The sequence below is a fragment of the Podarcis gaigeae genome (assembly GCF_964106915.1).
Source record: "Podarcis gaigeae genome assembly, chromosome: 8".
Taxonomy (NCBI): Eukaryota; Metazoa; Chordata; class Lepidosauria; order Squamata; family Lacertidae; genus Podarcis; species Podarcis gaigeae.
The window spans coordinates 43,741,014-43,753,990 of record NC_139684.1 but is presented as its reverse complement, the minus strand read 5'-3'; the positions used below and the strand labels follow the sequence as shown (position 1 = coordinate 43,753,990).

The window sequence follows — 12,977 nt, the reverse complement described above, 5'->3', positions numbered from 1 at the left end:
TGCAGCCAAGCTGGTGTTAAATCTATTGCTCTGACTTCCTTTGGACCACCATCAGCGAGGCTGAGAGGGGATCTTGTCATCTGGGCAGCCCAGGACCTCCATACACAATGCCCAATTTTGGACCCTGAGGTCCCTTGGGCAGTAGTGAAGGGAGACAGAGGCGGGGTGCAGCAGGTGTTGGGGGATCTCAGGGTGTCATGCAGGGTATGTAGGGTGGTAGGGGAGCTGACACTTTCCATCCCTCAACAACTTTGACTGATCTCCTAAGAAAAAGCTCAAGAACTCCGGTCCCCTAAAAACCCCCCAACTCTGTCCCAGATGTTGGGGGGGTTCCTATGCCACTGCTGGCCTGGATGCTGCTGACTTCACCCCCGGAAGTGCGCTCCATTGTCTCAAGACAAAAAGATGCCAACAACAACAATTTTGTTGGATAATTCACTGCAAAATTTGGAGAAGGGCAAATGAGCAAGAACTGCTCATTTATTCCCCATCCCTACCCAGCAACACACTTGAGGACAACCTAGCTTAGCAGGTGTAGGCAAGGTAGTTTAGTGGGCCCAAGACGAATGGCAGGACTGCTGCTAGCAACCCACCCGCAGCATGTGCCACTTTAAGTGGCTGCCTCACCATGTCTAGTGTTAAGTCCAGCCCTGGATTTCTTCATTCAATACATATTTTAAGGCTGTCTTTTAAAGGTTGTTCATTATATCTCAGATCGGCAGCATGAAAAGTGCGTTATTCCATGCTGTCACAATGTAAATAATATGGAATTTATCTCATCTCTCTCATCACTGCCAGCATGTACTGTATATAATTTCTGTTGCTTATCCCAAGCTGCAGGTGTGAGAAGTAGACTGGGGAAAACCAACCCTGTCCAGCTGTACTGCCACCACCTTTGTAGTTCCCCAGTCCTAAGCCAGGGGGAACTTAGGTTGTTCTGGACAAGACAAGAAAGACAAGAGTGAAACAGTTCACTCACTGTCTTTTGAGCCCCAAGCCACAAAGGAGTCAGGAGTGTGCAACCAAGCAGCCAAGGTACCAGATTCAGAGCTTACATCAAGAAGACACACAAGCAATAAATGGAACACTTTATTAAGGAGGTTATAAACATAGAATAAGAACTCTTTATCAATAAAATACAGTTAAGAATGTCCAATATAAATATATATTTGGAAAGCCAAGCACAGAACAAAGTAAGAAAGGTAGCTTACCTCATCTTAATACTTACAATCAGAATCACAGACTCCACAGGCAAGCTGTTTCCAGGCACACATGGTTCTTGCAATGCATGATTCTTCATCTGAGCAGGGCCATTAGACCCATGTCAGAGACAGGTTTATATACAAAAAGGCCTGCATACAGAGGGGTTGATTTTCCTTCAAATCTGGCCAAGTGATGGAATCTTCTCTCAGCATAAAATGACCAAAACTACAATATTCATCTCACAGTTGGCTGTGGTGGAATTTTAGGGAAGTATGTCACCATTACCATTTATTTCAATGCAAAGAAAACACAATGCAAATGGAGAAAAAGTGTCATTCCCGGTGTATTGTTTGTGAAGTGAAAACTACAGTGAATACAGATCATATTTGCGGAAATGATTTCCTTTCCAGACATGAGACAAATAAGCAAATATTGGCCAATTTCCACTCCCATTTCCATTTCCATTTCCATCATAATTATTCAATATCCTGTTTCATACTGTACATTTTAAAGCACCTTGGATGTGATGGTTAAAGAGAACTGCAGGAACCGCTTTAAGTTGCCTATTCTAAAAGGGTTAGCTGGGCACAACTAGAGGAGCCACCTCTTTTCATCTGTTGGGTTGCAGATCCTTCCTTGCATTGTTTAGTCTGTTATCAGCAGGTTAGGTACTGCTTTCCTTTTGAGTGAAGACAGAGGCAAAGTAGGTGTTGAGCAGTTCCGCCTTCTCTCTGTCATGCAAAGCATTTCTCCATCTTCTCCATGCAAAGGACATACTACTTGCTTGTTCTTCTTCTTGCTTCAAACATAGCTGAAGAAACCTCTTTTTAAAAATTAATTTTAACCTATCTTGCAAGCCTGGGATCATTATGAGCTTTGGCCTGCCTGACATTCAGCCTGCAACTGTTGGCTACTCGTGTATACTCCTCCTTCATGATTTCTGCTTTCTTCCATTTCTTATACAAGCCCTTCTTAAATCTTAGCTTATCTGCAAGCCCTGTATGCAGCCACATTGGTTTCTTTAGATGCCTCCCACTTTTCTTTCTTATTGTCTGCAATATTTCACCCATCCATCTGGGATTCCCTCCTCTCTGAGTATTTCTGACCGTGGGATCTCACTTAAGCTTTTGAAATCACCCTTCTTAAACTCCAGAGTGCATGTCTGACTGCACTCTTGTCTTTTTGTACCTGGTCTGTTGCCAGTTTGTCAGACACAGGATCTGAGCAGAGTCAGGGGGCAAGCACTTTATGTAACCTTTTGGGGGAGGACTTGAGTGCTTAAAATATCCATCCTTGGGTGCCACCGAGCTTTCTTAGTCAGACACAGGAAGATGAGAACTTCTAAATTAAGTCTGCCAACTTCCTTCCCCCATTTATCCTGTTTCCTTCTATTACAGTGAGACTCAATAAAAACCAGTCTGCCAGGTGGGAACTTGGCAAGACACTGGGCTGTTGCCAAATGCAGAACACGAGCTGACAGAAGAACAAGCAGCTTATGTAAGCCTTGCTAGATAAGTTGAGAGCTACATTTAGTGCTGCAGTTGGGCTGACAAAGAGATTACTCTGCTCAGCGCAGGCTGGGAAGAGAGATGGCTGTGCTGAATGCACGCAGAGTCCTGGTGACTGGGTCCAATCGGGGCATTGGCTTGGAGCTGGTTAGGCAACTGGTGCGGAAAAACAACTGTCCAGAACAGATCTTTGCCACCTGCCGGGATCCAGATGGACCACTTGCCCAGGTGAGCCCCAGGCTGTGCATTGGGATGAGCATAGAAACAAGGGGATTCCCCATGATGTCCAGAAGATAGTGCCAAGGGCAAGGCTTTTTATATTTTCCATTCTTAGAGTGAGGATGGTACCTTAAGCACAGGTTTACTTAAGCACAGATTAGTAACCCCTTTTTACACACACACCCTTTTCTTTGCAGAATTAAGAGAGGAGTTGGAAGGAAAATGGTTGATTCCTTTCACCCAGTGATTTGAAGAGCATTTAACAGAATTGACTCAATGGGTGTTGGAAATTTTAAAAATTCAGATTAAACATTCTGAAATACATACCATATGATGAATATCACTAAACAGTCAAACACATTAACTTCATTGTCTGCGTCAAATTGCTTAGAACTGCAATATTTCATCTTATTAAATTATGAATATGTGTGTGCAAGGTTTAAAGAAGTTTCCTCTCAGCATTTTCTTGTATAAATCATAGAATTGTACAGCTGGAAGCAACCATGAAGGTCCTCTAGTTCATCCCCCTCCCATGCAGGAATCTCAGCTAAAACATGCTGACAGATGGCTATCCAACCTCTACTTAAAAACCACAAATGAAGAAAAATCCACCACCTTCTGAAAGAGTCTATTCCACTGTAGAACAGCTCTCACCATCAGAAAGGTCTTCATGATGTTTAGTTGGAATCTCGTTTCTTGTAACTTGAATCCATTGGTTTGGGTCCTACCCTCTGGAGCAGAAGAAAACAAGATTGCTCCATCTTCCATATAGTTTGTGTGACCTTAAACCCACCCAAGGACTTGCCACTCAGAGTAGATCTCTTTATAAAGCACAAGTTTAAGCTGACATACTTTCTGCAGGACACTTTTGCAAATGCTCTCCATACTGAAAACCAAAACCAGATGGGACTTGATCTTTTCCATTCCTATCCCATTTCAAATAGTTCAGGCTTCAGGACTTGCTGTTCCATCCTAAGTCTGTACTCCCTGTATCTTTCAGGACTTGAAGAATTTGGCTGCCAAGCACCAGGGAGTGGAAATCATCCCACTAGGTATGTGTTTGCCACCCCCTCTTCAAATTCACTTTTCCCACACTGATATGGACAACAGCTGATATTCAAGGTCATTTCAAAATATCACTTTTTAGCAAATAAAAAGTGCATTCCCTATTTGTGTTGTTCAGTTAGATTTGTTTAAGGTTTTGTTGAATTATAAAAGAAAAACAATATAACAAATAAATCCAAGTACTCTGTCATATTACAGAACCACTCATCAAGCTTTAACAGCTGAACAAGATCAACAGAGGAACACAATTTTTGTAAATCATAGTTTTGTGGTCTAAATTCATGCATTGGTACAGGCAAAGAACATTGCAGGTCATTTGCAGTAGTGTAGGTGATAAATTACTCATAAGTAAGTTTCACTGAGTTCAATGGAGCATACATCCAAGTAAAGTAACTTAGATACAAGTTAGATTAATTAGTGATAGATTTGAAATTAGTTTCTGAGGTCCTTTTCCAAAGGTCTTCTGCTGGTTCTCTCATTGTGAGAAGCGAAGTTACATGGAATCAGGCAGAGGGCCTTCTCAGTAGTGGTGCCCTCCTGTGGAACACACTCCCTTCAGATGTTAAGGAGATAAAGAATTACATAACTTTTAGAAGACATCTGAAGGTAGCCCTGTATCAGGAAGTTTTTAATGTTTAATGTTTTATTATGTTTCAATATATGCTGTAAGCCGCCCAGAGTGGCTGAGGAAACCCAACCAGATGGGTGGAGGAGAATAATAATAATAATAATAATAATAATATGCAAATCACTGACCAATGAGGAGACAATAACTATAGGAAAAGTTATAGATGGACTTTGTTTAATTCTCAAGAACCAAATATGAGATGTACATAAGTATTATAGAGAAGATCCTTCCTTCTAAATATTATCAACACAAAAAGGCTTCTGTTGATCTGTGACAAGAAGAGAAGGGTCTTACCTAAAAAATGGGATTTATTCTTTGCTGCTGTAGATACTTGTGACCCATCCAGTATCAAGGCTGCAGCAACTAAAGTCACCAAGCGGCTGAAAGGAGCTGGGCTGAATCTTCTGATTAACAATGCTGGGATTTTAAAGCTAAGCTCTCTTGAGACAGAGACACCAGAGAACATGTCTGAGGTGTACAAAACCAATGTGATTGGCCCCATGATGATGAGCCAGGTAAGGCCATCCTATTGTACCTTCTTCACAGAACCTTCTGGCCAGGTTGCAGGGCCCCTAATGTTTCAAAATTGTACAGTTTTCATAGAGAAAGGATGCAGAACAGAACTTTAACAGCTTCATGAGAAACTGACATTAAAAGTGCATCCTTTGGGCTTGTGGAGATCATAGGGGAAGGTTGTACTTGTTGCAGCTCCCTTCTGGACGAACCATGAGAGAACTCTGGTATACCACCAGCAAGTAACTGCTGGGCTCATGGTTTCACTCACATACTGAACTTTGAACTGGTGACAAGATGCTCAGTCCTCTACATCAGTGTTTCCCAACCTTGTGCCTCCAGATGTTTTTGGCCTACAACTCCCATCATCCCTGACCACTGGTCTTGCTAGCTAAGGATGATGGGAGTTGTAGGCCAAAAACATCTGGAGGCACAAGGTTGGGAAACACTGCTCTACATGAAGGATGCAACTGTGTGTAATTCTTTTCTCTCCTTCTCCAGGCATTCTTGCCCTTGCTGAGGAAGGCATCTCAGGAAAGTCCCCAGAATGGGATGAGCTGCAGCAAAGCTGCCATTGTCAACATGTCCAGTGAAGGTGGCTCTATCACAACTGTCTACATGTGGCATTTGGCACACGCGGTCAATTACCGTTGCAGCAAGGTGTGGACACAGAAGTACTGCAAGTTATAAGATAGAAATTGATTTTTCTGTTAATTTCACCTGATGGTGTTGACAATAGTCTTAAAATAATGCAGTCCACAATATGCCTCCCTGACCCTTGCCTATCTTGGTAAGTAAATATCTGGCCATAGGAGGGATCCAGCCCCCACTACGGAGGACCTGAGACCCCAGAATAGATGTCTGATAACTGCCCCTGCTCACGTGAGCACCTGAGATGTGATCAAACAAAATGATTTATTTAAATTAATCAACAATGGCAGGAACAGGAAAACATAGACAACCCCACAATGGTACTCTCAACATGAAAATCTTCCCACATCCCCTCATTGTCTAGAGGTGGCAATGAATGTATTCGGCTTCACTCACAATTAACCCAAAGAGTCAAACTATTAGCAAGTGTCCGTTCCTTGCTCCACAGAAATGTAAAAAAAGAAAGTGCATTAAATTACATTAGCCAGAAGATGGCAGCAAAAAGGCTTCCCTAGGTTCCTTTTTGTGTGTGTGTGCCTGCAGCATTATCAATAAGAACAGCAAACCAAGACCCACGCTTTTAGAAACCATCCGTGGTTGTAAATGGAATTCAAAACAAAACAAACGCAAAACAAAACAGGAATTCACTTGGAATTCAGTCAGAAAGAATGAGCCAACTTATTACTGATTTCTGCCAATAGAAATTACAGCATAGGATCTCTACTGCAAAGCTTATTTCATTCATTCATTCATTCATTCATTCATTCATTCATTCATTCATTCATTCAAAGAAAACAATATAGTTTCCAAAAACAAAACAACAAAATTAGAAAATATAATATCAGTGTTAAGATTTAAACCAAAAATAAAAATAACCTGTTAATAGTGAGAGCGTTAAAACATATCAGTAATACAGAAGCCTCCTTTTTAAACTCATACCATCCTGTGGCACTGGGTTGCATTCTAGGAATGGACAAATCTTTCAATGTTGGCTTTTCTCATTCTTTCATCTTTTTTCAGTTTTCCCCATTTTCCCATCAGTTTGTGATTTTTAATATGCATTTCTGTGTACGACTTCCCAAGCAATCCCACCTAATATAACACATTTTTATACATTATTTTCACCACCAAAAGCATTATTGTATGCATTCTCCCTAATATATGCTTTATGGTAATCATGCTTTAATTGGACAACTACATCACAAAATTCAGAGAATCACAAATGTCAAAGGATTGCTGCATTTCAGTTTAAATATTGGTTCAGGAAACAAGTTCACATTAAAATGAAAAATAGGGGCAAAATTCTCACCAATCCTTAGCTGCATCTTTCATCCCCTTGCTTCTGATATGTCTCTTTCCTAGGCTGCTCTTAACATGCTTACACGGTGCCAGTCCCTGGGATTTGACAAAGATGAAATCTTGTGCATTGCATTGCATCCTGGGTTTGTGCAGACAGATATGGGAAGTTCAGTGGTAAGTGATTTGTGGAGGAAACTGAACTCTATGCATATTTACTTTATTTAACTCATTGGCCTTACATTGAAGTAAGAATCAAGGTGTATAATTAGTTCAAAATCAGCAAGGAAGACATGAATGGCAATAACCCCCCTCCCTTTGGTGCTTCAAAAGAATAATTTTTTAAAAAAAAGTTGAGGGAAGCCATTGGACCAATGGTCTGCTCCAGGAAGGAAATAGAGTCACACACAGTGGCTACAATCCAATTAGGTAAAGGTAAAGGGACCCCTGACCATTAGGTCCAGTCGTGGCCAACTCTGGGGTTGCGGCACTCATCTCGCTTTACTGGCCGTGAGAGCTGGCATACAGCTTCCGGGTCATGTGGCCAGCATGACTAAGCCGCTTCTGGCAAACCAGAGCAGCACACGGAAATGCCATTTACCTTCCCACCGGAATGGTACCTATTTATCTACTTGCACTTTGACGTGCTTTCAAACTGCTAGGTTGGCAGGATTCGAACCGCCAACCTTCTGATCAGCAAGTCCTAGGCTCTGTGGTTTAACCCACAGTGCCACCCGCATCCTGTAATATGTTATTAGGTGTGCTTAAATTCAAACTCCAGGTCTCTGCTGAATTCTGGCTGGATACCCAATCATCGTAGATAGATACTCCAGGTAACTTAAGGATTGCAGTGCTCTACTATTATCTGCAGATGTTGCTCCCTGGGCAAGGAGTTTATTCTGTTAGTTGTTGTGGCTGATAGCTTTTGCTAGGTGGATAAGCATTGTCCATAAAAACTAGTAGCTATCAAAACATCCTTTGCCACTGAATAACTATGTTACATTACATTCTGCTTTATAGATGCCTCCAGAAAATCAGCAGGGAAGACATGAGGGGCAATAGCCTTCTCTTTCTGTTCCCCTCCCTGCAAGCAACTGACATTCAAGTTAAATTGCCTCTGGACATTGTCACATGCCTAAACATAGACATGTTGTTGTTTAGTCATGTCCAACTCTTCATGACCCCATGGACCAGAGTATGCCAGGCACCCCTGTCCTCCACTGCCTCCCGCAGCTTGGTCAAACTCATGCTACTAGCTTTGAGAACACTATCCAACCATCTCATCCTCTGTCATCCCCTTCTCCTTGTGCCCTCAATCTTTCCCAGCATCAGGGTCTTTTCCATGGAGTCTTCACTTCTCATGAGGTGGTCAAAGTACTGGAGCCTCAGCTTCAGGATCTGTCCTTCCAGTGAGCACTCGGGGCTGATTTCCTTTAGAATGGAAAGGTTTGATCTTCTTGCAGTCCATGGGACTCTCAAGAGTCTCCTCCAGCACCATAATTCAAAAGCATCAATTCTTCGGCGATCAGCCTTCTTTATGGTCCAGCTCTCACTTCCAATCATAGACATATCTCCCATGAATTTGGCTCCCTGGGGAAAGAAAATCAGCTGCTAGTGGGACAAAGAAAATGGAACAAGAATTCTACCTGTCCCCTAGGAGACTTTGGTGTCAGACTTTGTGATGGTGATACCCATGCTGTTTGTCACTCTTTTTAAAAAATATACTCACAAGTCCTTGTGTCACTCTAGTCTGTTCTTTTTCCCCCCAGGGACAAGCCCCACTGACATTGGATGAGAGTGTGCAAGCAATCCTGAAGACCCTTTCCCGTCTCTCTGAGAAAGACAACGGCACTTTTGTGAACTGGGAGGGAAACACCCTTCCTTGGTGAGCCCAAGATATTTTGCTGCCTGAAATGGAGCAGCCAGGTGCACAGGCCCTGAACTGGGTCAAGTTGTTTTTGGCACCAGAAACAGAAACTCTGACCTCTCCCCCTGCCTGGAAGAACAAAAGCAATAAAAATAAATTATATAACTAACAATCTGCTGCCCAAATCAACTGCCTGAGATGACCACCCCACTCAACCTAACAGCCTGCTTATTTACATAGTAGGGATGATGCAGATTCATTAAATTAATTTCACATTTAAAGCCAAATCTATCCAAAACCTTACGAAACAATGTGGGAATAGAAACACAGCCATCCTTCAACATTTGCACTTATATGTATTTTGTGATGCTGTTCTTCAAACCAGTTTACAAACATGCATATACATCTGCATACATATGCACATAACAGTGCATATATTAGTGAAGGTAACATACAAAAATGTATATATTAGTCAAAACTGTTTTTCTCAGCTTAACCCACCCTACGGGGTTGTTGTGTGAATAACCTAGGGAAAAGGAGACCCACAAATGCCACCTTGAGCCCCTTGGTGAAAGGTTGGGATGTGTGTAAATGTAACACTAAAAAATAAGGAATAATAATAATAATAATAATAATAATAATACATCTCTTCTATCTGTGCCCAGATTTCAACTGAGAGAGCACGGCAGGTTTGGAATAATGAAAAAAGCCCAACTTAAAAATCAAAGAAAAATGAAATTGAGACACAGTCAGGATATTCAGGTGTATAAACATTGGACTTTACTTGTAGATCCTCAGCAAATCCCACATGTAGCTGTCTGCTGAGACAGGCTTTCCTGGGTGGGGTCAGGGACAGATTTAGGGTAGTGTGAGTGGTAGGCATGCACTGGGCACTGAGCTGAAGGGGTGTCCTCTCAAGGCCAGTAATTGTGGGCGTTGGACTTTGGGAAGGAAGGAGGCATGAGGGCTCTTGCAGGGTTCTAGAGTCCTCCCGCATTCTTCTCAAAGCCTAGTTCACACTTTCTCAGCTTTGGGGAAAAGGTGGGAGGGCTCTAGAATTCTAATGTGGGGAAGGGAGGCTGTGTTACAAGACTGTATTGGGTCCCATATAAAATAACACAAGCCCAAACAACTTTGGTCAAAATAGTCAAAACTGTTAGAGCTTAGCCACACTTACCTTTCCTCCGCTTTTTCCAGCACAGTTTGCAGTATAAAGCTGTGTGTCCAATTGACCTTTTTTTCTTCTTCTCCAGAGCTTTCCTCACAAAAGCCTACTCTTTAAAGCTCAGTTGGAGAAAACAGGAATCTGTGGAAAACCCAAATTGATGTTTGCTTTAACTGAGCACTAAAGAGCAGGTTTTTGCAGGGAAAGGTCAGGGCAAAAAACAACAACACCAAACCCCAAACAAATGCTCAGACATGGAGTATTGAAGCGCAGACTTCTCCCTGGAAAGAGCGGGGTAAAAGGTAGGTGTGAATAAGCCCTTAATGAACTACAGTACAGTACTGTGTTTGCCATTATTACCTAGCTTTGGGTTGTCTTGCTCTTGCTCTTTGGGGGGGGGGGTGATTCAGGGCCATTTCACACATTGCACTGATCAGGTCAGGGCTCCTTGACACGCATACTTATTTTAAAACATTTTAAAGCAGAGGTGAGGAACCTATCTACCTCCATGAGTCAGATCCTTATCAGGATTGGTGTGACAGGCTGAATTTCACAGGTGGCTGGCCACCTGTCAATCACCTTTGTGATCAGAAAGGGGTTTTCATCAAATTCTGCTTAATACAGCGGCATTTAACACCCGCAATCATCAGCTCACAAGTGGGGGGAATTAAATCCTACTGCATTGGTTGCACACACCAGTATCCTGCCAATGCAGCCAATGCCAAGTCTCTGAGGGACTTGGTTAACATTTGACAAACATGCTCTGGCCCAGGGGTGAGAAACCTTTGGCTCATAGTGCCTTCATCTGATATGCAAATGACAGTGGGGATGGAGGGAAGCAAACCTGCCCTTCACCCACTGACCTCTTCCAACTCCTTTCATTCTTTTCTTTTTATAATGCATTTTCATACTGCCTTTCTTCAAAACCACAATTTTAAAATATTAAGACAAATAAACAGTACAAAATATTCTCAGGTCTACTTCAGGAGCTGCCAGTACCAGCTTTGTGGCCTGGACTTCTCCACCTCTGTCTTCCCTTGAGACACACAGGTCTTAAGGAGCCCCAGGGATGATGGTCTTAAGTAGCCATGCCTGGTCTTAGACATTTTACTGCTGGCGCTGAAAAAGTAACTGGCTCCCCTCCCTTCCATTCCAAATACAGAAGCCGACTGTGTTGGCAACTGAATCTTACTTCAGCACTGGGGATGGGACAGCATCTTCCACTGCATCTGAAGGCAGCCAAGTACAGAGAAATACTGGAGGGTATGCATTCCCCTACACAGAAAACCTGGGCTGTCAGGGAGGAAACCTAGCTGTAACCCTTCCCTCAGACTCTGGAGAAATATTTTGCATATAAGTCTGCCCAGCTGGCTATTGTGCTTTGCAAAGGACCCCTGTTGATGTCAGAATGGAACTGTCCAAGTTTTAGGCCTTGTGTTGCTACTAAGTTGTGGGCCTGGTTAACACTATCTGCTTGGTGACAAGCTGTGAAAGGAAAGAGTGTTGATGGCTTTAATATTTATAATATTTAATATTAATATTTATAGACGGGGGTATGGATCAAGTAACACCATTTTGATTGGTCTGGGAAGAAAGAGGCTCTGATTGGCTGGAGATGCTGTAGCCTTATGAGGCTTTGCCCTCGGGTGGGAAAAATATTGCGCCTGGAAAAGGGAAGTGGGAGTCAACAGACACTCAAGGAATAGTTTCGGAGAAAAGGCTTTTATTTCTACCATCCATGAACTGGTAGAAGGAGCACGTGTGATAAGTCACAAAAAGCATGCACGAAATTCACAGTCATGTGCACAAGCATATATACCCCTTTCCAGTTCCCTCCTCCTTTCTCCTCCCTCAGGAGTCCTCTGAGCATGAACAGAAAGCTGTCTTGGGACTATTGGGACTCTTGGCACCCTTCCCAGGAAAGGGGTTTCAGAGTGTTCAGATATGTTTCAATCTCTTGTTCTGGCATGGTTCCCGGACAGAAAGTAAGTTGCAATGTGGTTCTTTAGCAAGGCCAAAAGGCATCAGAAAGGCCTGAGAAACAATGGACTGTGTTCCCTACCTTTGTTGCAATCTTTTTAGTTACAGCAAGCGGAATGTTTCTGATGCTTAGCTAATGCCTTTTAGCTGCTGAGAAAATGATTTTGAAAAGCTTTGAGAAGCTTTGAGCCTGCTTTGGTGAAGGCCAGAGACAAAGACTTAATCCCGGAGGGTGTCCACGGGAAGGGCAGAAGACGCCTAGGGAAGAAACCAGTGTGCCATCTGCAGGCAAGAGAGTCATTGGGAAATGGAATGCTCACAGGCCCCACTCCCCACAGGCTGGGAACAGTAACCAAAGTTCCGATGCCATGTACCCAGCCATGAGCCTCACCGTTACAGCCACAAGCCCAGCCCTGAACTCCAAAAAAATCAAGGCAGAGGGCAAGAACAGGGATACCTCATGGCTTGGAACCCCACCTCACCAGCCGGGAGCACAGGCAATGGCCCTGAGAGCTGGAAAAAAAACTTACTAGGATAAACCAGGCCCAACAAATGCAGGTTCCCAAAAGCTTCCTGGCCCTGGTCCAACAATGGTTGCTTGGCAGACAGAATGAGGTTTCTGAAAATGATTCCGCCCCCCCTTTGCTCAAAGACTGTTGCGTCAAAAAAAAGCAAGTGAACTAACTGTTTCTCATTCATGCAAGTAACAGGACATCAGCTTTCCCTCCCCCCCCCCTTGTGCCAGGCGCTTGGAGGTAGCTTCAGAGCGTTATCTCTTGGGGCAGCTATTCCAAGAAGGACACTGCTGCATTCAGCCAGCTACCCTGAACCTCACACTTTCTGGATTTACAGTTCAGCCACATAAACCCAGAAGGCCAAGAG

At 43.1% G+C, this 12,977-nt stretch overlaps 1 protein-coding gene across 1 annotated transcript; it reads left to right on the top strand.

The window, feature by feature from the left end:
- Nucleotides 1–2,517: 2,517 nt before the first annotated feature.
- LOC310850646 (C-signal-like) lies at nt 2,518–9,122 on the top strand. The gene is made up of 6 exons (XM_083752301.1): nt 2,518–2,939; nt 3,931–3,982; nt 4,951–5,138; nt 5,638–5,796; nt 7,150–7,260; nt 8,853–9,122. The coding sequence occupies exons 1-6, from the start codon at nt 2,793–2,795 to the stop codon at nt 8,970–8,972; spliced, it is 777 nt and encodes a 258-aa protein (XP_083608427.1). The 5' UTR covers nt 2,518–2,792; the 3' UTR covers nt 8,973–9,122.
- Nucleotides 9,123–12,977: the final 3,855 nt, after the last annotated feature.

Coding starts and splice junctions, on each gene's coding strand:
- LOC310850646 (XM_083752301.1), top strand. CDS start 2,793: ATGGCTGTGCTGAATGCACGCAGAGTCCTGGTGACTGGGTCCAATCGG. Junction 2,940..3,930: donor CAGATGGACCACTTGCCCAG/GTGAGCCCCAGG, acceptor TGTATCTTTCAG/GACTTGAAGAATTTGGCTGC. Junction 7,261..8,852: donor CAGATATGGGAAGTTCAGTG/GTAAGTGATTTG, acceptor TTTTCCCCCCAG/GGACAAGCCCCACTGACATT.